The sequence below is a fragment of the Falco biarmicus genome, chromosome 9 (genome assembly GCF_023638135.1).
Source record: "Falco biarmicus isolate bFalBia1 chromosome 9, bFalBia1.pri, whole genome shotgun sequence".
In the NCBI taxonomy this organism is placed as follows: domain Eukaryota; kingdom Metazoa; phylum Chordata; class Aves; order Falconiformes; family Falconidae; genus Falco; species Falco biarmicus.
Window position 1 is genome coordinate 28458138 of NC_079296.1, and position 25910 is coordinate 28484047.

The following is a 25910-nucleotide window of genomic DNA, read 5'->3' on the forward strand; positions in this document are numbered from 1 at the left end:
CTCACTGTTGTGAAATCATTTCAAACCTCATTACAATGTTATCTAGCAAACATTCACTATCACCTCACAAATGCATAACAGGGAACTAGTGTTATGCCCATTCTACAGCAGGAAACATGAAGCAATGAATAATTAAATGTTTTTTCTCAAGATTAAAGAAAGACTGTTACCACGCAGGACTTTTAACTGAGTCATGTAGCTTGATTCCTGTGATATTGATAACAGTATTCTTCAAGTAGTAAATTTTTTAACTCCTTGAAAGGCTATCTACCTACCAATGGTACAAAACTTTATCCAGGTAAACCTAGTTTCAGGTTTTAGGATTTTTCAGTAAAGAGCCACTGGATTTTTAGAGACAAAAATTGTTTGATTCTTAACAGTCTTTGGCATTTTTATTCAAGTGTAGAAAAAGAATCACCTTCAAGCAAGGACAGAAGAGGTGGAAATTTAATCTGAACAAGAGACGGTTTACGAATCTTGAAACAACTAAAAAGAATCTTTAAGCTACTTCTACTCTAAAAGTAATATATACATACATATATTACTTATATATAAAAAATACAAAAAGATATACTGAAAGCTTCTGGATTTTGTCTAATTTTGACAAAAAAATAAAATAAACTGCTTAATGAGACTTCAGTATTTTCATTTTGGACGTATGCAGAATCATCAGTGACAGAAGAAGGTGCATTTAAAAACTGTTTCATAATTTCAAAAGAAGGCCAGCAAGTCATGCACTGTGTCTCATTCTAAGATTTATTTTTTTCTGGTACCATAACTTTTACACAGTTAGGCTACCCTCTATCCTACTGTTCTTTTTTTAATGCAAAACATTTTATTTAGATTCATTTATTATAATGAATTAATGTGGTGATCTTCAGTGAAGTCATTTCTTGTCAGCAAGTTGTCCTAAATTCTGAAGGATTCACACCAATTTTTATCAAGTGGATTTAAGGTACTTCTTTATTGCTAGCTTGCATAACAGAAACCAAGTACAGTAATATAAACTGCCACATTTGTACATTTATTCTTTTGATAAATCTGCTAGTTTGTGGCTTGACTCTGGTATCTTTGCACTGCCATCAACGTGCAAAAAGCATACACTCACAGATCACTAAGCTATGCATAGAATCAAAAACCATATAGTTCAGTCAGTGTGGTACCAGTCTAAGCTAGTCAACCTGATTATGACAGGAGCTATTTACCTCATGCACAGGACTGTGCTGAAATGAATATTCTAGTTTAAGGATAGAGATGTATATATCTGCACCGTGCTATAATCCCCATCTAGACACATCACCTCACTAAAGGGTAGGCCGAAGACCTATAACATGGTGTTATATTGAAGAATATAGTCATGTTCAGTATTCTAATGGAACCAGATCTATAAAAAAACAATCCATCCATTCACCGATTAGCTAAGAAGCTTTCTGTTTCATTTCTGAGGTACAAAGCACCTACTTGTTAATTTTGTTAATAATTCCTATGACTGTTGTTGCTAGATCACTTTATAACTATAATGCTTTAAATCAGGATTGATTCCATTGAAGCTAATAATGACACGATTGCAAAACGGATATAATAATAACTGATGTAGCTGATAGAAACTGAGATATTCCTAAAGAAGATTAAGCAAACTCTGTATGCTGTTGTAGAATTCTATATCAGTTTCTTTAATAAGTTCTGTTTTCTTTCTTACGCAAGTATGTATGGAAGTTTGTGCATGCACAATCCTTTATAAAGTATATATAGTAAATACACAATGCACATATAATAATGCAATTATGCTTAATGAGTTAGCAATATATCTGCTTTTCAATGCTTTCCCAGGTATCTCTTAATATTGCTCTGGAGGCCTTTATGATCAAGCCATATAGTTTCACAGGAATGACTTGCACTGCCTTCCAGAAAATACCTGCAAATTCTGACAAGTCAGTGGTGCATGATTTGGGAAGCTGGGACACAAGTTACCATCCTGATCAATATTTGAATTTCAAGTGCAACACTGGCAATCTGAATGGTTCTTTGGTGAATTCTTCTACCAGAGTAAGTCAGTACGGTTGTGAATATAACAACTGTTTCATCATGTTTTCAGTAGTAACTTTAAGCAGAATACTGATTTGGAAAATGTATATTTTATGTGTTGCTAGTAAACTGGTTAATACTTTCAATATGTAAGTGGCCTTAAACTGGTGTGTTGGGTGTAGCATATTTTGTTGTTCTAATGGATGTTCCATTAATGTGATCAGGCAGAATGCAGGAATGTAGGATGTAAGTGAAAGTGAGTAAATGTCATCTTTCTGTCTCTGGGTCCAGTTCTGCAAACTTTTCTATATGTCAGCAATCTCTTTAAAGTAATTTGGAAATATTTGTTTTAGTGAGGTGTTATCAGGGGATTTTACATAGCAAAAATGGTATTTTTTAGGGAAGTTACTTTTACTTCCACTAAATAATATTACATTCTCTTATCTTCTAAAACTTTATACAGAGGGAGTGTTACACTGGCATTTTTGAATAGTAATTGAAGATAAAACCGTAATAAATAAGCCTTTTAATAGAATGCAGTGTTATTATCAAATAATGAAGTGGAACAATTAAATTTTGATCTAGCAGGAAATGGAATTTTGCATTTGGCTGAGCATGTTATTAAATTTAAGTATTATAGAGCTGAATTGTTGTTATCCTTCAGCTGAATCTGTTTAATGGGCTTATTTCTTGAAATACTTACTATGACAAAATCATACTTTTCTGGACAATATTACTAGTTTATTGAATTAGAAAGTATTTTGATTGTAGTTGTTTTCTCTGCGGTACATTTTAATCTTCTGTATGGACTATGCAGTCAGTGTTATGGTAGTTTGTGCTCTCAGGATCTTCTGGTAAAAAGGAGACGTCCTAATAATGGAAGAATAGGTTACATTTGTTTCCTGCAATGGAGTTAATTTCTTCTGTGGACAGTGTTAACATGTCTATCTATAGGAAAGAGAAAGTTGTCTCTGAAAAGATAAGAGTTTGACATCCATAAGATGAAAACCAAATGTCAGAGATCTAAAAGATACAAGATTTCTGCAAGAAGCAACCCTGCAGTGTTACAGGATAGTTTTGTCAATATAGAAATATACATGGGATTACAAGAACTGGAAAGGTTTCTTTATCAGCTCTACATGTATATTTTGTACTCCTTCAGAAACTGAGTACCAACATTTCTAGTAAATGAATGTCTTAAAAGCTTGATGGTCAAGCACTGGTGTCTCTCTCCTGTTATAAAGAATTCTACCATAAATGCAAATTTCTCCTATCAGCATGTATATGTTAAACAAGTAGAGTAAGTTAGAATATTTGAAGCACCTTTCTAAAATGTTGACAGAATGTCACAATATAAAGTTATCATTAAAATCTTTCCTAATATATTTTGAACCTAGCTGACTTTATACAACATACAGAAGGGAAACTATTGACTACACAAAGAAGCTAGGAGAAAGAAGGTAAACTTATTACCATGCAAAGCAATTTTGAAGTATGTGATACATGTTCTGGTAGAATTAACTTTATTATGTGGATCACTAGTTATTGCCTGTACATGAATTTGTAAATATTACAACAGCACAATACAGGAGATTACAGATTCAGCCATATGTTAGTTTCATGGCTTTAGGTTTTAACACTAAGGTATACTCAGGTTTTAAATATGATGTGTGAAGGAACAGACCGAATACATTAACTTAATCCTGAAAAGCAAGATGTTTTCATACATTGTTCTCAAACTTTTAGGTAGGCACTCCTTTAATTTATTCTGGAATTAGTTGCATTTCTTTATGGTTTTGTCGAATGATCTGTAGAATTGTAGCAGATAACAGAAAGTGGAATTCTTTATCATCCACCACTAGCAAAATTATTTCTGTATTTGCTCAATGGAGGCAAACAGTAAACCTACTTGATTGTGCTATGCAAAGTTCAGGAAAATAAAGAATTTGTGATGGAGGTGGGAGCTGCTTGTTTTAGTTACCAATGTTTAGTCACCATAATCTAAATTAATATTATGTCTGACTTCAGAACTTCATCTTAGATGCTGAGTTTATTGGTAGAGTCTTCCCCTGTTTAGCATAGGATTAATCATAAAGAAAAAATCTAATGGAAGTCACTAAGTTAAAAATGGTAATTACAAGTTTAATTTACTTCTAATAAAAATGTGAACAGCTGACCTTAAAAAGCTTATTAAAAGAGAATATTTATATATTTTTGTGCTTAAAAGTGTAGCTCTCTTCAAATGTGTAATATTGTAAATCATCTGCTCACTAAGCATAAACAATTGTTTATGCCATCTGTCTGTTGCTAACTAATTGCACTAATAAATTTAAAAAGTGACTCATGAAGCAATTTGTGGGAGAAGACTGAAATAGATCATCACACAGTATCTTAATAATACAATCAAAGCTTTTGTAGTTTATCCATAGTGATATTTCCTGGCAATGGTAGGAAGTTGATACAAATTTAGTCAATGATCTGGTGTACATAATTTAACCTGATCTGATTATTATGGAATAGAGAGCCCCCCAAAGGGGAAAAAATATTAAAAATTTAAATAGAAAATTAAAAAAAAAAAAACAACCAAAGAGTTAAAAAGAATAAACTTTGAAATCAACTTTGACAATTAAATAATTTAAAAGGCATTTAGAGAAGTTCAGGAGGTAACTCTTAAAATATACCTGTATCCACTTATGGTTGAAGTATATGGTAAGTCTTTTATAGACTAACTTGCAGTGTTTCCAGGTAATCTAAAGGAAAATATTCTTGCATTTTGATACATAATTTTTTATCTTTACATCTAATTCTGACTCTGTTGCCAGTAACCAATCAGAAAGGTTGAAAAGAATAATTTATCACTATTGCAGATCAAAGGTTTCCTCTGGTATGATTTAGACCAAGATGCCTTCTCTTAGATCCCATTTCTGCTGTTAGTAGGGAGATTTTCCTATCTGACTGGACTCTACTGGGTGTAAAAAATGATTGCTCAGCTATATCTTCTTAGTTTTTCATATGGTGGCTTGTATTTTGACACAGTGGTGGTTTTCATCTTTGCTTAGGCTTAAGGGCATCTTCCCAGCCTGGGACTCCAGACAGATCCTGTCACAGGAATGCTCCCAAGGCACAATACTATCCCATGACCTGGATGTAGTCTAAGAGTATCACAGTAATGACACACCAACAAGGCTGCTGTAACGTTTGAAGTTAGACAGTGTGAGAATAGCTTATGAAATTCTAGTGCTGTTCAGTATTAATCCAGTGTCTGGTTCCCATTTGATATCAGACCTGAAGCATGCTTTGAACATAATCTCTGTTCCAGCCTGAATCTGTAAACTATCTCCAGTGTGCAAAGATAATCAGCTATCCAGTTAACCATTCTTCTAACTTACTAAACTTACTTCAACATAAAAGGAATTTTTAAAGCTTCCATACTATCATAATCAAATATGTAGTTTATAGGGGGCTGTAGAGTCAATATTCATGCTTGGACTTTAAGGAACATATTTTAATAACATAATTTACAGTTTTGGCTTCATTAAAAACACTTGTCAAATAAAATTTCTTTTCCTCACTTTAATTGTTCTTCTGACACACAAATGAATTAGCAAGTTAAGTGTCAAAATTTCAATAATATGTATTTTCACATGTAATCCCTGACTTCGGAAATTTTAGTTCCTCATAATATTCTCCGTGCATTCCATATAACTTTTCAATTCAATTTATTTCTTGTATACTCTGAGCCAGATTGACCTTTTGATTTGTCAGGTTGTATTATAAGTGATGTCTGTGTGATAAAATGTTAAAAGTTATATTGGTACTATGATTGGTAGCAGACATGCTAACTACAAAACAAAGTTTAAAGTGCTTTCACAAAATCCTATGATTACTTGCTTATACCACTTTGAGACATTATAAAATTTTAGAAATATTCTTGTCTCAGATATTTACTGGAAAATATACAATCAGTATGTAAGGAAAGGTTTTTTCTTGCATAAAATAAATTTTGAATGTCAGAAAATACAAATAATGTATAAATAATAGCAAATTTATATGTAAATGTTAACAGGAATGCAGAAAAGAACTTGATGCAAAGATTTCCACCAACAAGTGACAAGGCATTTGGTATAGGATAAAGTACCAAGTTAAAAACCCAAAGGAATTGTGAAGGGGAGAGTCTGAAGGTGCAGAAAATAGGTTTTATAATGAAACTGCCTTTCCTACAATCCACTATGTGTGAGTTGACTATATGTGAAATGTTTGGGATCTCTATAGATAATTAATTATGTGCATGTGGAAGCTGCTTAGTAGTGTTCAATAATTTTCTCATTAATGCAAAAACTAATTCTTATATACATAATAATTACAATTTATACTGGAAGTGTCAAAGCCAGAGTGTAAGATGTACAGTCACTGAGCTATAGGTTCCAGAATGGTTTCCTACAGTACTTCTGCAAAAACAATTAGTTTTGACTATAATTTGAGCAATACCTTGTTCTCTTTTGGTGAAACAAAAGCAACAACAGCATTTAAAAACTTCTATTCTAGCTCCTTAGATCATACATTTTCTTTACCAGGAATCTTCCTCTTGCACTGGTAATTTGTAATGGTTATGTATATTCTAATCACCTGTGAACCTGGTTATGGAAAGTATTTTCATTTAAACATGTGCTTGTTGTTACTGCTTCTGTTGAGTTGCTTATCCTTTTAAGATATACTTTTCTGTGTTCAAGATGCATGTGTAGAGAATTTTTCAAGGCAGGAAGATCAGTTAAGGAAATTTAGGATTCAAAGTAATTTATAAAGTTTGTGAATGCAATTAAAATGTAATACAAAATGAAAATACTTCCCCCAGCTTGCACAGAAGATGGCCACTTTTGGTTAATTTTTCTGGTCCAGTCTATCAGACTAGATGTTCGCCAGTCCAGATATTCTATCATTCACTTCTACATTAAAAAATTGCAGAACAGTTTTTCAGTCTCCTGTTGAGAAGATTCACACTTAAATGTTCCATAACCACATATACCATATTAACAAAATACCAGCCAATGTACCCAACAAAATACTGCTATACTACAGTGTGCCACAGTATATCATTAGGGTAATTTTGTTTTTTGTTTTTTGTTTTTTTATCTAGAGTGTAATAACTAGTAAGTTGATAGGCATCACAACTGTAGCATGAATTATGTTGGCATCATAAATTCCATCATGATTTCCTCTAATTTCCCAATGCACATACCTTCTTAGAGAGTATTAACAGCACTTTCCTCATCAAATATGATGAACTTAATTATGTCTATATCATACAGATTAGTATAACGTTATCCTTTTCTTTTTTCTGAATCTGTAGTTTTTACAACTGCAATAAACATACAATAAAGAAAACATTGTCAAGTGAAGCAGGGCACCACCAAATGAAAGTTGGTTTCTCAGTTTTATATGTATGGCATATGACAGTAAGACTACAGGGCTCAATGCTGGAATACATAGTATCATAGCTTATTTTGGTTTTAAAATATTTTTTCCTTGAAGTATTGTAAAATATATCATGATTAAATATCCAGATCAAGGCATTTCCTGTTATACATCAGAATTTGCCCTGTTCCTTTTCCTTAGGGAATCATTTTTATCCATTTTTCTCTTTCCCTTATTCTTTTCTTTGTGTGTCTTAGCAGACAAAGCATTTTGCTCTTCTTGTATTAGATATTGATGTTAATTTAAGAATTTACTCTGGGAACTTATGGGAAATTTTTCTTGGGTGTAAGTTTTGTGTATTGATTTAACAATAACCATTCTAGGTCTGTTTCTTCTTTCTCCATGGATAGGTTGTTGGTACTGGTATAGGGATTTTCAAGTTTATTGTATTTTACCTGCTCTGTCCCTTTATATTTATTCTATATTTTTTATCTTTAAAATATTGTTTTAAATGTTATACTATAGTAGTTTGTATTGTGATTTAGAATCTATCCAGACGTATAGTATCTATTTATTCATATTCTGAATAATCACATTCATTATATGTTTTACATTTAAAAAGAAACTTTTTATAATCTTCTTCATTCTTAGACATAATACCTATCAGGTATAGAAAAGTAGCTGTTCATATCTCTTTTATTACAGCCAATGAGTCCTTGTTTTAAAATAAAATGTAAACTAAGTAAAAGCATTTAGTACTAAGAAAGGATCTGGGAAGAATTTCCACTTATTTTGAATTACAGCAATACAATATATAAACTAGTAGGTTTTGTGCGGACATTAATTTGCTTGTAGGTGTGTTTAGATTGTACACTGAGTACCAGATATGGAAGAAGCTGAAATGTCTGTCATTCAGTTGATTAGATGGGTTTAATTTACAAATCAAAACCAGAGAAGACAAACTGCCCCTCTGTTCTTCCAGAATGCTGAAATCACACATTTGTATATTTATAACTCTTACTACTGTTCCTTCTCAGGCGATGTCTTTGTATATTTTGCCTACTATGACATCTTTGTAGTTTGTAGTTTGGTATTCTATGTTCAATATACCTTCTTTTCTCTGCACATGCATCCATGGTCTTTTATTATGTGGATGGCTATCCTGCTCTTGCGGATCTTCCTACACGTTGAGATAATGAAACAATGACAAAATACTATTCATGCATGTGTGAAAAATGTTCATTGTTAGGTATACAGAAGGGTTTCTACAATTCTTATATTTGGTAAACATGTTTAAATATGTAAAAATTAGTATACATTATGTTTTTGAGAGTAGGAAAAATTTATCACTTATTCCTGTTTCATAGGTGCTTAGAACAAACTTTAAAATGTGTAATTACAAGCTCATATCCCTTCTTATTTTATCATGCCCTTTGCCACTTTTCTTTTAGCAAATAAAAAACTTATTCTGCAAATAACATCAGTCACCTGCAAGTGTTTTCTGAACTTCATTGCTTAAGGTATTGATGTTTCAGAGACATGTATTGTTTAAATTTAAAGTTATTTAACTGGTTCTCCTTTAATGCTTTGTACAGTTTAGACTTGCATGTATGGAGAAGTGAAAAGAAATCTGAGTAGCTTGAAGAGAGTAAATACAAGGACAAAAGGACTGTAAAAAATTACCAATTTGTATTTTATATAAAATTCTGTTATTTCAACTCACATTTTCTTTCTTGTGAAACAAGCTTCTGTTCCTGGGCAGACATGAATCATATTGATTTTATGTATGCTGTCAATACATATCTGAGAGATACGCTGTCATACTCTCATCCATAATGGTTGGATAAAGAACTGTTTTCTTCTGATTTTCTGCACTATTGCTCTTGTTACAGCAAAGTTCTCTTTGGAATTTCCCAAAGGGCATTGTAAGATTAGTTTCCTTGTTATAAACTATCAGACTCCTTCATTCTGCTGCTGAATAATAGTTTGTACGCTAATTAAGATAAATCTCTTAACAGAAGCACATTGATACTGTAACAGTTAATAACACAGTACATCAGTTGTTAAAACGTATTTTAAGTTAATATAATGGTACAAAGATAATAATGAACAAGTAGAATAGTGAGTACTAGTGAAACTCCCAATTCTGCATTGACATTTGAGGAATTACACTCCAACTATAATTTTCTTACCATACTAATCAACTTTTTACATTTTTTATAGAACTGCATGAAAGTTGAATGTTTTCAACTACTCTTTTTTAGATTCTTCTTTCTAATGTCCGTTTTATTTTCACTGAGGAAGACTGATGTCATGTAATAGAACATACTTCAGCATCCAATAAATAATTACATTTTGTTTCTCAAAACCTTTTTCACTATGTGATTGCTTAGCTAATTGATTGTTACCTAATTTTGCTGTTACAGAAAACATTTCCAGCTTCTAGATGGATAATACTAATAACTGTAAAAGTGTTTAGAAGTTTTTCTTCTTTTTTTCTGGCTTGGTTTGATTCCTGTTGGCTTGTTGGACCACAAATAGTTTGATGATGACAAAGAGTTCACTAAAACAAATTGCTTTGATGACTAGCAGGTGATATGGCCAGATTTATTTTTTTTTTCTGAGTGTGTGTTCTCCTAGAAACTCTAAATGTTTCCTGATTTTCCAGTCCCCAGCTGTATATGATAATCAGGGGGAAATGGCTAATAGCACAGAAGTGAGGAGGTTCCTTTTGGAGGATTCAAATGCTGCACAGGGCGTAAAGGTGCTCAGTGAAAAGTACAGTCTTTTTCCTTACAAAAGTGACAGTGGTGGCTGTAGCTCCCCTTAAGGATCTGATTTGCTCGGGGAAAATGCAGCAGTCTATGAGGTCACATATCAAAGATTTTTTTGAGCAGTTTTTGGTTTTGTGGATGTAGAGGAATTAATCTGTGTGATTTTCTATGTGGTAGTTAGGACACTATAATTTTTATGTTGTGGGAGTTTTCCAGAGGCTATATATATGTATAGATAGATAGATAGTCATTACTGTGTATGCAGTGGAAGTCAGCAATGGAATGTAAGTTGTTAGTCCAGGAAGTGGGTATGTTACCTCTGTATTTTAAGCACAGTGTAGACCTAAGGATGCAATTAGGTAGAATGCCTCTTTTGAAGTGATTTATGAAGAGACTACTATATCGAGGAGTTGATTCATAAAGACTAGTATGCTTCCGAACTGTCTCCATGACAGTGGAAATGAAATTTGAGTTAACATTTATGTTACATTACTGCCACTATTGCCTTGTTGTTTGCTGTTTATGAGGAAATAATTTATTTGGGCACAGTGCTGTTTCTCCATTTTTGATGGCCTTAGCTGGAAAAGGAGCTCACCCCTGATTTTTTTTTTTGTTATTTCCAAAAATACATAGGGATGCTAGTAGAAGTCTGTCAGTTTTTGTTGTTTTTTGGTTTTTTTGTTTTGTTTTTTTGTTTGTTTGTTTTGGGGTTTATGTGTTTGGTTTTTTGTTGGTTTTGTGGGTTGTTTGTTGTGTTTTTTTTTAAGGGAGGTAAAGGACTTAGTATTTCTGCATTTCATTGACTTTTATCACTTTGAAGAACTTGAGAGATGTTCTGTATCATGGTGAATCCAGAAGTACTTAGTGTATTCTGACTCATCAATCTAAAAAATTCTGTGAAGTAAAAAATTTTATTTCAGTAGTTGTTGATGTAATATAGTGATAGTCACTAAAAACACACAGATGAAATAATGATGGGAGAAATTTTGTATTATGTTTTTAAAAATCAAGGTAAAGTTCTGGCATTCTTGACTGTATGAAAAGAATGGTAAATTTCTGCACATCTATAAGCACATACAAACATAACCCTGCATATATATAAATAGTTTTATTGTGGAATTTTTAATCAAGTTTCATGACCTTGAGGACTGGTGTCCTGGCTTCTGTGTTTATGGGGTTAGGAACAGTTATTCCAGAAGGAGCAGTGCACACATGGGCATGTAATATGTGGTTTTGGTGCCTATAAGCTATTAGAGTTTGATCTATTTTCTAAACTTTGAGAATGTCTCCTAAAAAAAAAAAAGTACAGAGGGAAAATGAAGTAGAAAACAGAAAAGGAAAGAAAGGGGGAAAATCATTTAACTTAGTACAGTCCTCCTAAGATCACTCTCTGTTCTGTTAAGACATACTGTGGGAGGTTGTTGGAAGGAGAGATTTGGTGATGAGGGAGAAAGAGAGAATTGTTTATTTATTTAAAAACAAACACAATTTTATGACTTGTTATTAGGAGAGTTGACTGAGACTGTAATACTTCATTCTTGTCTGCCACTTTAAACTGAATGTCATGTGTTACATTTTTTTTTTTAAATAGGATGTAAGGTTGCATGACTGCTGTCCCAGTGGGCATCTCACAAATATGTCCATAGTATTTCTTGAACTCATCTCAATGAGAAGTGGATTTTTAATCAAATGAATGTTGATATGCTGGTTCATCTTCATACTGGGAACTCTTCCTGCATTATTGATTTATGTATAGTTTGCATAATATATATTAAATCTATCCAGGAAAGGTGGTAAATTAGTTGAACTGTTACTGAACATAATACATACAGACCTGAAAAGTACAGATGCAATTATAACATAACTTCCCAACTGTGAATTATAAACATCACATCTTCAAAATTCCATAGTTCTACATAAAATTTAATTAATTATTCTAAATTACTGTTATTGTATTCCCAAACTGTCAGTGAAGGAACTTGGAGGTGTTAATTGGGTTTCCAAATCATCAATGAAGGAACCTGCTGGTTTTAAGGCCAGGTTTTTTTTAATGAAGCACTTACGCTTTCTTTTACAGAGAAAGGAATTCTAAATAGGTATTCGTTGTTTGACTTTACACACAGTCATTCTAAGTGAAGTAAATACGCGTCACAATCTTTTTAGGGAATAACACTCACAGGCAGCTTTGATTTGTTTCTGAGAGAACTTCATGATGAAATACAGACAATTAGATTTCCTTAATGAACTTGAGAAAAACAGTTTTAAATGACTCTTCATCCAGGCCTTGTACCACTTTCTTGTATTGGTATAAAAGAGTGACTAAATAGTAATTTAAAAAAAACACTAATTAGGAGTTATAATTGTACTTGCGATAGCTAGAAAGATTTGGTACTTCAGTAAGAAACTTGAATCTAATGTTCATTCAAATGTTAGTGAAAAATGTTGAATTTAGAGGTGTAAGCAGCACTGTGAAGGGTCAGTCCAAATCTCAGTTTAGCCTTGTTTCCTGCCTCTAGTAGAAGTCTAATAGGTTACATACTTCAGGAGAAAAATATATAGAGAAAGGGAATGCAGTGGTACATTTCTTTCATATCTGCCTTTGCACACCTTATGGATTTCCTCAACAACAGACCATATGCAGAAGATTGTTAAAAGAGGAAATTGGTTTCTTCTTTAGGAAAAGAGATCTGAAGTTTTGAGATAACTTAATGGAGCAGGCCTTGCAGTATGACACTTGGCTTTGTTTCTCTAAATTATATTACATTTGTTCTTAAATACAGAAATAGTTCTCTTAATATACCATGAATGCAAATGTAAAAACCTGAGAACAGGTGTGATGATGATTGTTAAGAAGCCCACATCTATTAACATAATTTCTCTGTGTGTGCAAATACATATTCATACGCTACCAAACTGCAGTCCTGGAGATTTTCTGTCATAATCTTTGTACTGAAATTTTTCATACTTCCTGCATTACTGTTTAAAAGAAGAAAGAAAGAAAAAGAGAGTTGGCCAGTTGTTTCAGATCAAAACAGGCCGGAGGCTATGAATTATGGATAGACAAGATAACACTGAATTGTATTCTTTTGCTAAGTTTAGATTAAAGCCCCACAGACCAACAGTCTGATGAACCAGAATTGAAAAACACAATGGCTAATTCAATATGTACAGGTCATACAGTAGATGTAACAGCTGTGTAGTGTACGCTTCACTGACCAGCATATGCTGCTACTCTAAAAGAAAAAGAGTAAGCTTAGGACTTGACACTTACCAAAAAAAAAATCAAGTTTCTGTGACATTATATTACTGAAAGCCTCCTGTATTTCATAAGTTTATTGATCGGTACTGTGTAAAGTGTCTTAACAGATCTGAAACTTTTACTATAGTCTATCAGTTGCATAGAATTATCAGACTCATTGAACTGAAGTTATTTACAGCTATGTTCTGTTTCTTCAGCCTTTATCACTGCACTTATGATAGCAGACATCTACAGAAATGCCACAGAACACCAAATATACTATTTAAGTGGTACTGTTCATTTAAATGTGTACATTCTTAACTTCCACATTGAATAGGGTTATGTGTGTATTCCAAACTATTTTATTAACAGCTCCTGTTCACCAAAACAATGGCTCTCAGTCTCTATGGGCTTGCAGTGAACTTGATTGCTTTGACATCCATATTTTAATCCTTGTTTTCAGAAATTTAATGTCCAGTTTAACTGAATTCTGTAGTAAGTAAATGTCTAGCGGGAGTATATGTCAGAATGTATATAGTGTATTTCAAATAAAGTGCATCTTACCATTAGAGTTCATTTTAATTCTGTCAAATAATGTATCAAATCAAATGGCAGAATCAAGCTTTAGCATTGTTTTCCTCCACAACGCAATTGCCAGAGTTTCTTTAAGGAAGGAACTTTCAAAGAGAATCGGACTCGCTGTGTACCTTTTGCAACTGTGGTTTTCTGTGGGTTTGTGTTTTTTTTCTGCAGTAGTCATTAAAGTCTGGAACATCATTCTAGACATAATTGAAAACTAGCAGTGAATGTTAAAATCTATTGATAGCTGACTATCTGCAATAATTACTCAGAAAACCTGCTGCTGTACTATTTTGGCCTGATTTACCATTGAATAATCTGAATGGAATCACTGCACTGAAAAAGGAGTCTGTTATTTATTTTTTTAAAAGAAGTCTGTTATTTATTTTGGCTAATGAATTGCAAATTCCTGGAAATATCTTACCCAGTTGTTCATCACTTAAAAAAAGGAAAAAAAAGCAAACATAAGGTCAATAGGGCACTATTTCATGTCGTCATTTAAAAAACTCTAAAAGGTTATCTTTAATATATGTCAAATTTAAATCATTGGTGAAAGTAAGATAATTCAGTAAGAATCGAGACAGTATAAGCATGAGCTGGTAACCAGTTGCTTCTCCTAATTATCTGCTCATCCTTGATAGATATTAATGTATTTGTCCAGACTTATGCTCGCACTAATTGCTTATGTAGTAGACATGCCCTGGCAAAATCCTACTTCTTCTAAAACGCCATTACCCCTAGGAAGAGTAAAGTATCTAGATGATGATGATTTTCTTTCCGATGTGCCTTCCATTTTCAGAAACATGTATACAGTTGATAGGGGCTACCATGTATTTGCTGGTTTCACAGTATCCTTGAAAGTAAAATTTGTTGGCCTTATTTTTCAGTCCAGGTAATGGAAGTTTTTAATAATTATTAGGATCTGAGAATAAGCTTTCTTTAAAGTTAAATGAGTCTTCTGCAACTGGGCTATGGGTCAGAGAATCAAAAAATGTAATATACCTTCTGTAAGCAAAATGTGCAGATGTGTCATGTGAAGTTGTTACATAACCTGAAGAGTCAGGAAGGAGATGTTTATTCAGCTCAGTGAACAAGTACTGGAGTGAGGTTCACAACCTTAGGACACTAAATTAAACATCATCAGTGCAAGAAGGGAACAGGCTTCAGATTTTACATACAGCTATGGTGATGTATGAACTAGAACTTCTGTGAACTAGAACTCTTTTTCTCATGTTGTGTCCTTAGCTTTGCTAGTATGTTCTCTTGTGCTGGTGTGAAAGTATACCACACTGACTTGCAAAGAGATAATGGTACCAACTCTGTTCTCCGTAAGGGTTAAAAGGGCTTCAGAGAGCACAAGCCTATCTCCTCTGTAGGTTTCAATATGTATATATTGAAATAATGCATCAAAGTTGTAATAGAGATTATTTTGCAAATAACAATTTCTAGTGACACTCCATGTGTCCTTTCTTCATTTCCCTTTGTAATCAGTTTAAGGGTTTTGTCTACATTTAGATACTGGGGAAAATTAATCTGAATGAATTTTGAAAGTGTTCAAGTGAAACCCTAAGTAGACACCCTTATCCAGAATCAAAGTAGTATTAATTCCATTCAGCTGAATTGAATTAATTGGGAAATGAATTCAGCTAAATTTAATTAAGGCCACTTAGTTATGAAGGGAAAGAACAGAAATGTCTAAGTACAGTTTATTTGTTTACTTTAAATTAGTAATTTTAATAACTTGTTCTAACTTTTCTTGATTGTCCTTTGCATACATTTTCACCACATGTACACTTCTCAGATTTTCCCAAAAATTGTCCTGTGGAGTGTAAGAGGCTCATTCTATAATACTTCTGCCATGTAGAACAACGTTGTCTGTTTACGTAATCAGTCTTGAAAACATAGATATTTTCTTTCTTCCTCTTTTTCCATTTCACCATATTATTGCCTTCTGGTTGAGTGTTTTCTTCTGTTAAGCCATGCAGGAGGACTGACTGACCTCTCATTATCTCAATAAGAAAGAAGGCAGATCATTTTAACTGTGGAACTGCATACTGAAAAATGCTGTACAGTTTTTATCACACGGCATTGCTATAGCTCTATAAGCTATGTTACAGCTGAAACGGATGTTTGCAAAACACAGTTTTCAGAAATTGCTGGGAAAGTTTCAGTCTAATCATATGTTCAGGGTGATTTTCTTGACCATAATATATTTGAGATGTCTTTATCAACACTTTCATACTGTTACATAACAGTAGCTTTCCTAGCAATTATTTTACAGTCCCTTGCCCCCTTAAAAATAAACTTAAAATTTTTAAAAAAATAAAAAAATAAAGGATAGAAGAAATTATTGGGGGTGGGGGGGGTGGATCTATAAGCAACGATAAAATGAAAATGCAATATATATAAATTTACTGGAGTTATGTCACATAACAGGGTTGTGAAGCCAATCCAGGCAGAATACAGCATAAAATTTAATAAAAATACATATTAATTCATCAAATTTTATCTCTCTAAACAAGCATGTAAGTCTACAGAGATGAATGAAGGGAAACTTATCAGTGAGGAGCCTCAGGTACATAAAATTTTCATAAAGCTGCTGACTGCATGCGTCAAGATATCCAGCTGCTTTTGTCATCTTATATCTGTTTGTATTTTGCTATGGTATTGGGTCCTAAGTACTTATTTTGTAGTACAAGCACTTTATAACCCTTAAGCAGCAAGATAAATGCTTAGAGCTGATTCAGTTAGACTATTACTTCTTGGAATAAATCCTGCTTCTCCCTGCCTAATCACAGAAAGTTTTGCTGGCTATGTGTCTATGTTTTGTAAAGAAGCATAAATCTCATACTATTTGAAAGAACTGTCTGCTTTTTCACATTCATCATATCTAACTGTATTCAGACAAACTTGTTGGAATTTGTTGTATTCCTGCAGATTGTGAGACTTGCAGAATAGGAAGTTAGTTAAGTAGTGGATTCATCAGAGCTGTACCTGTTATGCGATCTGTGGAAACATACAGGAGCATTAGAGTAGTAATCCTGCTTCAGTGACTATTGCCATAGGATAGACTGTCCATCTTTCCTGATTGACTTTCCAGAGCATTAGATACACATAAATCCGTAGTAAGAGAAGAATCTTGTATGAAGGAGTAAAAATTTGGTTTAAGACCAGCCACTCTATGAAATCCCCATGCTCTGACATCAAGTCACAATGCCATCCTCTTTCTTTTTTATATACTAGTTCTTCCAGTGTCTGGAAGGAGTAGTCTTTTTAAAAAATAAAAGTAAAATGTTGCTTTGTAATTAGTGTCTTTTCATTAAAGCATTTTCTCATTTTTCCACATCCCCCAACTTCTGAGAAAGTTGTGCATCATGTCACAATAAAACAGAGATGTTAGAAACCAGATTTGTACAGAGGCTCCTTAGTAGCTTTCATAAATACCATGAGATTATGTAATTATTTTTATCCTTGCCTAAAAATTCCTTAGAACTTAAGTCAGACTTTCTAAGGCCTCAGCCATGAGGGATTTGCTTATTGATTGACCAAACCTAGAATAATCACTACAAATTAAGATAATAAGAACTATTTTCACCCATTTCTCTTTCACTGCTTTTTCAGTCCCTTCTATGGCATTTTTATTTCTCTTTACTGTGATGTTTATTATGTCTTTTTTGGATTTATTTTTCCATTGATTCTTTTTTCTCTAGAGGAAGACAATGCATTATAAAATAATCAGGTAATTTGTTTCTTTTTCCAGTAATGTACTAATGCACTGCTTATCACTTAAACTAATATTTAGTTATTTTGGGCTAGTTTTGAATTTTTAATTTTCTGTTCTCTTGGCAAAAGAAACTGTCAGGCACATCTTGCCCTTCAGCTGCTTGTGATGCTTCTGCTTCTGCTCTGCAGATAAGGTGACTACTATTCTATAATAGGCAGAAAACCTCATGATAAAGATAGTCCTGATAAGGGCTGAATACACATTTCCACTTCTTGCAGTGCAGAAATTCTCAAGAAATTGGTGCTTTATTATCTTACAAAGGCAGAATGTCGTCTATTGAGTGTTGTGTGACTCCCTTAGGTGGAGAAGTATTTGAAAGGTCTACATTAAAGGGTTTTTCTGGTATTTTTTTTTTGTAATAGAAACTGAAAGTTTGGTAAAAGAATTATATTTTCAGTAACTCTAAAAACTATAGTTGTGATTGTCCAAAGTTAAAATTGCTTTGAATGTGGGATTTTTCAATCAAAATCTAAAAAAATCCAGCAGGAATTTTAAATACGATAAATATAAACTTCTACTGAATTGTTTCAATAAGTTTTAATTGTTTGAATATTCTTCCCGTGATTCTCTGAGCAAAATATAATAAGAATATAATACTGGAGAAAATAGTAAGCGGACTGTATATCATGATTGTATTTGATGAATTTTAAAAGGTCTCTGTCTGCTGGAGATAAAAAAAAAAAAAAAGGCACTTTGACTTTTTTCTTATATTGGATCTTTACTTCATCCACAATCAAAATAAAACAATGTCATTGCTGGAAAATCACTTATGAACATGAAGACTCACTTTTAACTGAGCAGAGGCACTTACCTTGGCAAGGGATGGTAGCAACAGCATCAAGGTAATATAGTTGTCTCTGTGTAAATCTCTGCAGAGAACTCTTCATGTCACCTAACCATTACCCTGAGCTCCCCAAATAAAATAGCTGACAACAGGTAGGTCCCTCTAAAAATCGATTTAGAGCACAGATTTCAAATGTCACCACTAACCCCACATTTACTTATGTTCAAAGTTTTGGTAATAGACATAGTGGTTTCATATAGCCACTGCTCTTTGCAATCACTTTCCGATACCAGAGTAACTCAGAAAAACTTAATGATGATAAGTGATGGACATGACTTCTCTCTGTGTGTCTTTATCCAGATGTACCTGAAATTTTAAACCTTTATGAGTATTGATGGTGATGCTACATTCCCTACTTTAATATTTCTTAGAAAGATTCCAAGTTACATTTGTCACAGCAATAATAACAGCAGCTTATGTGCCTACGTAATAACAACTATTTGCAAACAGGCTTGAGGGAAAGTTTTTGGACAAGGTTATTGGCCAAACGCTTCCATCTTATTCTTTCACTTCAAAAAAAGTCAATAAAGGTTTCTCAGGTGACAGAATATGTTGCACTGTTTGGTGATTCTGATCTCAGTTTTCAGAAAAACAGGAATTTGGAAAGCCTGCATTATACTTAGTTTTATATATATATATATAAAAGCTTTCCTTCAGTCCTCAGGCAACTCTGCTGTTCTCCATGACCTTTCAAAGATGATGGAGAGTGGCTTAGCGATAACGTCTGCCAGCTCCCTCAGCACTTAGGGGTGCATCCCATCAGGGCCCATAGATTTGTGGGTGTCAGGTTTGCCTAAATGGTCTCTAACCCAATCCTCCTCAACCAGGGGAAAGTCTGCCTTCCTCCAGACTGTGATTAAGGAAGGTGTGTCCACCAGTGCCTGCTCTTGATTTGTTTGCATTGTTGATGTTAGCACAAAGAGCAAGCAATGACTCCCAGCTGGTGCTTTCTGCTCTTCTTACCACTGAAGGTTGTAGAAAATAGAAGTCTGTTCTGTCATTAATCTTGTTAGAAGTAGTCTGACTTTTTCTTCTTCTGAAATGTTCACTAGATCAAATTTAGATGAAGAGGCTGAAATAAATAATTGTTTATCTGGTGTGGCTGATACATTCTGTGCTGACCTTATCAGGATCAAAGAGCTTTAGTATTAGTAAGGCCAAGTGATGGACAAAATCATGTTATAAAGTAAAATATAACCGCTCTTAAAGCCTCAATATTAATAACTTACCAGTGAAATAAATCCGAGCTTTATATACACACAGTTTTATAAATGAGATATTTTCACTCCCTTTTGTCTCTAGAAATATCTACCTTTCTTTCCATATTAAGAATCGATGAACTCGGGTGGAAGCAGACCTGTTATTGTGAAATCATATACATCTATACATTATTTAAGCCTATGAGATGGCTGTTTACAAGACTACTTACAGAAAATTAGTCTGCGCTAACAGAAGATAGGAGTTGAAGGTATTAAAACATGCTTGCACTAGTTTACCTATAAATGATGCATTGAAAGTGTTAGTTTGAAAAGGGTAATTGATATGCAAATAAATTTGAAGTCTGTTCACAGAAAAAAAGCATTAGAATTTATCTTAAGTTTTATGTAAATAACTTCCTTACTATTGTAGTTGGTGAAGGTTTGATGTGAAATATTTACATAATACAAATTCCAGTATGCCCTACCTACTTTCACATGATGAACAGCTAGCAACCTCACAGAGCAGGAAATTCTACTGCTGTTCTTTCTTCCATGTGTTTAGAATAGTTCCATGTCTTTTTATAAGTTTGAAACAAATTCACTTTTGAGTGCTTCGTGGTTTACCATAATATATAAAGAAGCTGTGAGAAACATACTGGGATAAGAGAAGAAGGAACCAGCAGTTACTTATCTGTCTTAATATATTAAAATTCAAAGTTCTGTCTTAAAAGTCATTGAGAAAAGGAAAAATAATTAGTCCCTTTTGTAAAAATTTATTTGATGTGAAAGTCTGCAAGTACCACAAGTGATTTATAAATTTCAAGGACCATTTTTTCTAAACATTTCAGTACATATGCAATTTTTTTTCTTAGTATCTTATGGCAGCATGTTTTTACTTGTCAGGCAAGCAGGAGGAGAAAAAAAAAATGATGTCATTTAGCCTTCCTCTAAGAGAGACAGACATAGACATTACTAGTGACTATGAGGGATGTAGGGACTGGAAACTGAATGAAGAGTTTGTCTACCTACAGTCATAATAAACAGGGGAAAGCAGTGAAAAAAAATTCCATTTATAGAATGATTTAGATTTTTATTATAGGATATATATATATGTATATATGTGTGTATGTGTGTGAGAGATTCTTGGTGAAAAGTCTCTTCTAGGGATTTAAATGAAATCTTACTAGTTTTATACCCTGTGGTGCCAATACTGAGCCCAAGCGACCTCACTAGTGCTGTTGCATTCCTTTTCAGTGCAGGTGACCTTATTGGTACATTCATTTTTTCTTTTTTCTTTTTTTCTTTTTTAAACAAAACCAACCAACAACAAAAAAAACCCCAAACAAACAAACCCAAAACAGAGAATAGTGAAAGGCTGCTCTAGATATTTGGATCATCTGCATTTGGGCAACAGAAAAATTCAAGAATAAAAGTTTATCCTAACTTGAAACTTCTGCATTTTGGCTTTTGTTAATATAATTTTAGTCTTGTTTGCAGGGCTTGGGGTTTTGGTTGGTGGTTTTGGTTGTTTTTTTTGGAAAAGTCATGGATACCCCTTAGCAGTTAGTTTCAGGCCGTTCTCCTTTTCATGTTTGAATTTCAGTATTATCTAACCTATTCACTAACTGGTCAAATTTTTCACCAGTTTTGAGATAAACAGTTGGCTACTTTCATTTTGATATTTAATGTCTTCCAGAATGGTGTAGATAATCTTTCTTGATGGTGAACCCATTTGGGCTCGTGTGCCACCTTTGTAACACTTCTCAGGCCATCACTGGGGTGAGTCTTCCTATGCTTTAATTTTGTTTTCTGACTTCTTATTCCTCTTACTGGTCACAAACCACACTATAGAATAGCTGCCTTTAAGAGGCAACTTCTTTCCACACTTCTCTAACTTTGCAGAAGTAGCAGGAATTCTTGTTCCTGGCCTATTTCTTGGTCTGTTCTTGCTGGTACCTCAAAGTATTATGAAAGGGCTGGTGAATGTCCTCCCAAACTCCCCCTTTCTTACCCTGTATTCCACTAACCAGAAGTCATCTTTCTCACTTCTGATATTTTGTGATTTTTGAGATGTTGGATAGCAGTTTCAAAAACAAACAAAAAACCCTCTGCCCTGCGTAACAGAAAATAACCTGCTTTGTTGAACTGTAGGAGCTAAATAGATACAGTGATCATATCAGAGGAGGAGTGTGGACAATATGATCACATATATAGCAGATTTTATTATCCTAATCTTTTTTGTGAATCTGATTGACAAATTAAAATACTAGCTGTAATACTAGCTGACTTTTCTTACACAATTTTAGAAGTAGCACGACATAATTAAAGTTTTAATACACAGATCGTTTGCCTCTCAGTAGAGGCAGAATAATGTGCCTGTATTTGCTTTCATTCAGAAGCAAAATCAGGTGGATATTCTTGTTGACTGACTTCTCTTACTGAGAATGATGTTATCATCAGTTTAGTGATGAGTCTACATTTTCTAAAAAAGGCTGATTTTTTTTCTTTTTGAGTCATTGGCGCATTATCCATCATTAGTGACCTGTGTTAGACACCTGAACTTATTTACTCCCTTTTTTAAAAAAAATCCAGGAAATGTAGTGCAATTTTTCCAGTCTCCCATAATTTTCTCGGATTATAATGATGTGAAAGACATTGTGTTTGCCTGTAATTATCTGTGCTAGAGATTGAAAGAAATTTACGTTTTATGTTGTTACACTGCAACTGCAGAGATGCTTGTCACAACTGATGTCCTAGAAAGTGAAATCATTTGCATACGTAAGGAACAACAGAGAAAGCCCATGGGCAAGCTCCTAGATAGTAGGTTCCCAATACTGTCACTAAAATGCTTGAGTTTTGACCTAAAGAGACCCCCCTAAAGACTGAAATGGCAATTCAGTTTTCATGACCATTTAATCTTTTTTTTTTTTCTGACAAGAGTGGCAATATGGTTGTCAGATCCAATTGTGATAATGTTTTATTGCTGTGTGGAGTAATGAATAGTAAGAATTAAACAAAAACGTGAGAAAACATGTAAGTAAATTTATGTGGAATGTTGATTGAACAGGCAGATGACTAAGATGTTTGACTACTACTTTTAAAGCCAGAGTCAGTCTAGTAGTACCAATGTGAGAATTCCTGAATAATTCAATTTCTAGTAGACAAATACTGAAAGAAACTGTCTCTTTCCTTAACTTCTGCTCCCCTGTAAGGAGGGTATATGCCATAATAGCTTCTTACGCTCTGAAAGTCCTTTTCTTGCAGTTACAGACTCTAGAAATAATTTGTGTTAAAGCTCTAAGTGTACTGACATACAAAATTCCAGTTAATGCCACACTGTTATCAAAATATCCTTTTCATATTTTAAAAAACAAAATTTGATAATTTCAGATTATTTTCAGCTACTTTTGAAAACAAAAGTAAACTTTATTTTTTCAAAAGGTGGCGATAACTGTCATATTTACCAAGGAAGTTAAATTATTACCACCTTAAGTTTCCATGGCATTATAAAACCTGAAGAATTTCAGTAGAATATGGCTCTCTTCTGTAGTGAAAACACAACCACAAAGTAAATAATCCTTCATGCAGGCATAATACTTCACTTTTGTTGTTGTTGTTTGGGTTTTTTTGTTTTTAAAATCCAGCTGGAAAGTAAATGGGAGAGGGAAAGTAATATATAAATTCCCCTTGCAAGGCTGAAGGGTTTGGGAGTTTTGGGTAATTAAAGCTAATTCCTATACTTGTCCTTCACTGTGGCTACTGAATTTAATGAAATACACTGCAATTGATTTAAGTCATCAATGTTTTAATCTTGTTATGTGGCACCCTGGTCATTAATGACTTCGAGTTATTTATCAAAGTTACAGATCCAACCAAAGAGGGAGGAAATTTTCCTTCTCCTTTGACAAATGGAAGTCTTGATGCCTGTTCGTACAAAAATAATTCATTTCAGTGATCTGAACTTGGGCACAGAGATACCAAAACTGAACCTTTTGGAATGAAGGGTTGAAAAATCTCTTAGAAAAAGTCTTCAGGAACACCATTTATTTTTGGCTTTTCTCTAGGAAAATGATCTCAAGTATTTCATCAGAAATCAGACCCTTCAAAACATTTCAGAATATCTTTAGTTTCTGACTGTTGACTCTTGTTTCCCAATTTATCTGTCTGTAGTGAATTCCCTAGAGGCTGAGACCATCTGGTCCTTCAGTTTATTTAACTGTTTCTCAGTTTTTGTGAGCCTTGAATTAAAACTGTCAGGATCAAGGTTTAGAACCATAATGATTTCTCAGACATCATTAATTTTACTGTTCCCAGGATGTGTTCCATTTTTGCTCTTACTTTCACCTCCTACAGGAGTAAGAACTTCCCTTCTTGTAGAACGTGCTTTAAAAGTAGATTAAAATGAAATGGGGTGGGGGGCGGGGTGGGTGGAGTGGAGCAGGGAATCACTGAGTTGCAATCCAAATCTTTATCAGTTATTTTAGATTCTCATATATGAAATAGTTTTTTATGCATTTTCTTGCTTTCATTTAACCTTCCATTAAAATAGAATTAATCCTATTTTGCCAGTGGGCAAACTTCTAATGTAGGTGGGGATTATACGATTCACAGGAAGTGAACAAGTAACACTACATTAATTATTAACGCATTGTGTAAGGGTTAACCAGCTAGTCTCAACATACCTCTGGGAGTCTAATAAGTAGTATTTATCCTTAGGTTTCTAATTGAGAAGATGAAGTCTGTTTGACATGAATAGGATTGACTTAAGTATTCAAGGATTCAAGTGCTTTCCAGTCGACTAAATGAGAGACTGAAGTAGAGAAGATATTCTTGCCTTCCCTCCTATGTCTTTGGTACTAAGGCCAGGACAAAGGGTGTTTGGGTTTTTTTTAATTGCTGCTTCAGAATTGCTTTTCTGTGTCCAGACACTCATTTATAAATGCTGATATTATCAACTCTTTCCTATAGGAATTGAGTATTTTGTGTACATTCAGTTAAACTTGCACATCATTTGCTCTACTGGCAGAACTAGTTGCCATTTACTATCCCAGTGAAAGAGAGTGAAATCTTAAATATATGTTTATGGATCTTTTATGTTATATATTGTATGTCAGTCTTGTTATTGATTTTAAAAAAAATATCTTAATAGTTCACTAAAAAATAATACTTTTAGGGATCATTATCACTGCATAAAAACGGAAGTTCAATATTGACATAGACATGAAAGATGAAAATGTATATATTGATCATGATTTTATCGTGGTTATTTTAAGTGCCCAAAGCAAGAACTTACACATTATAGTAGATAAATCACAGAAATGTCTAGGGATCTGTGGTGGTTTGCTTGCATTCTTGTTTTAAGATACAGGAAAGTATTAATACTCTTAGAAAGTGGGATTGTACCATACGATAAAGTACTTAACAAAAATCTACAACATAATGTGAACCTTGGGTTATACCATCTACTCCTTAAGTCCATATTTTCCCTTTGCTACCATCACAGCTCCTTTGATTTCCATTGTTGTGGCCTGTATCACATGTTTATTCACAGAATGAACAAGATTCCAAGTGAACAGGAGTCTACCAGACCTTAATAAGGGATCATTTGTGAGGATCCCTGTACTTCTTCACATTACATACTTGCAGTTCTTTTTGGTGGCTCTTCTATCTCAGGTGTCCCAGGAACCTTTAAGAAAGATTTAATGTTTCAGTTAAAACTTAAAAGTTCTTCTAAACTAGGACAAGTATATTTCATTTTTAAAAAATTGAATTATCTGCTGAAATATCAGCTCAGCTGTGTTTCACACTTCAATATTAATGATTTTAGAAGTGGTTTGCCTGGAGGAGGGCAGCAAACGTAGAATTTTAAATATGTTAATCTGTATATAAAAAAGGAAATTTTTAAGGAATGGTCAATGCTTGTTTTAAAACAATCTCTCTTTTTTTTTTTTTTTTTTTTTTTTTTTTCTTCTCAGAAGTGGAGATACTGTTAGGATTTAGTTGGTTTAGTGGTGGACTTGGCAGTCCTGAGTTAACAGTTGGACCTGATGATCTC

General features: G+C 33.5%; 1 protein-coding gene across 3 annotated transcripts in view; it reads left to right on the forward strand.

Moving 5' to 3' along the window:
• ADGRA1 (adhesion G protein-coupled receptor A1) overlaps positions 1-25910 on the forward strand; it is a 277331-nt gene that overhangs the window by 148689 nt on the left and 102732 nt on the right. For 2 of the 3 annotated variants that reach the window (XM_056352198.1, XM_056352200.1), the window contains one exon: positions 1831-2046. In XM_056352198.1, coding sequence (XP_056208173.1) covers positions 1831-2046 — 216 coding nt within the window. Of the gene's footprint in view, positions 1-1830; positions 2047-21551; positions 21635-25910 lie in introns of those variants that run through there. The other variant, XM_056352201.1, reaches the window with a different exon arrangement.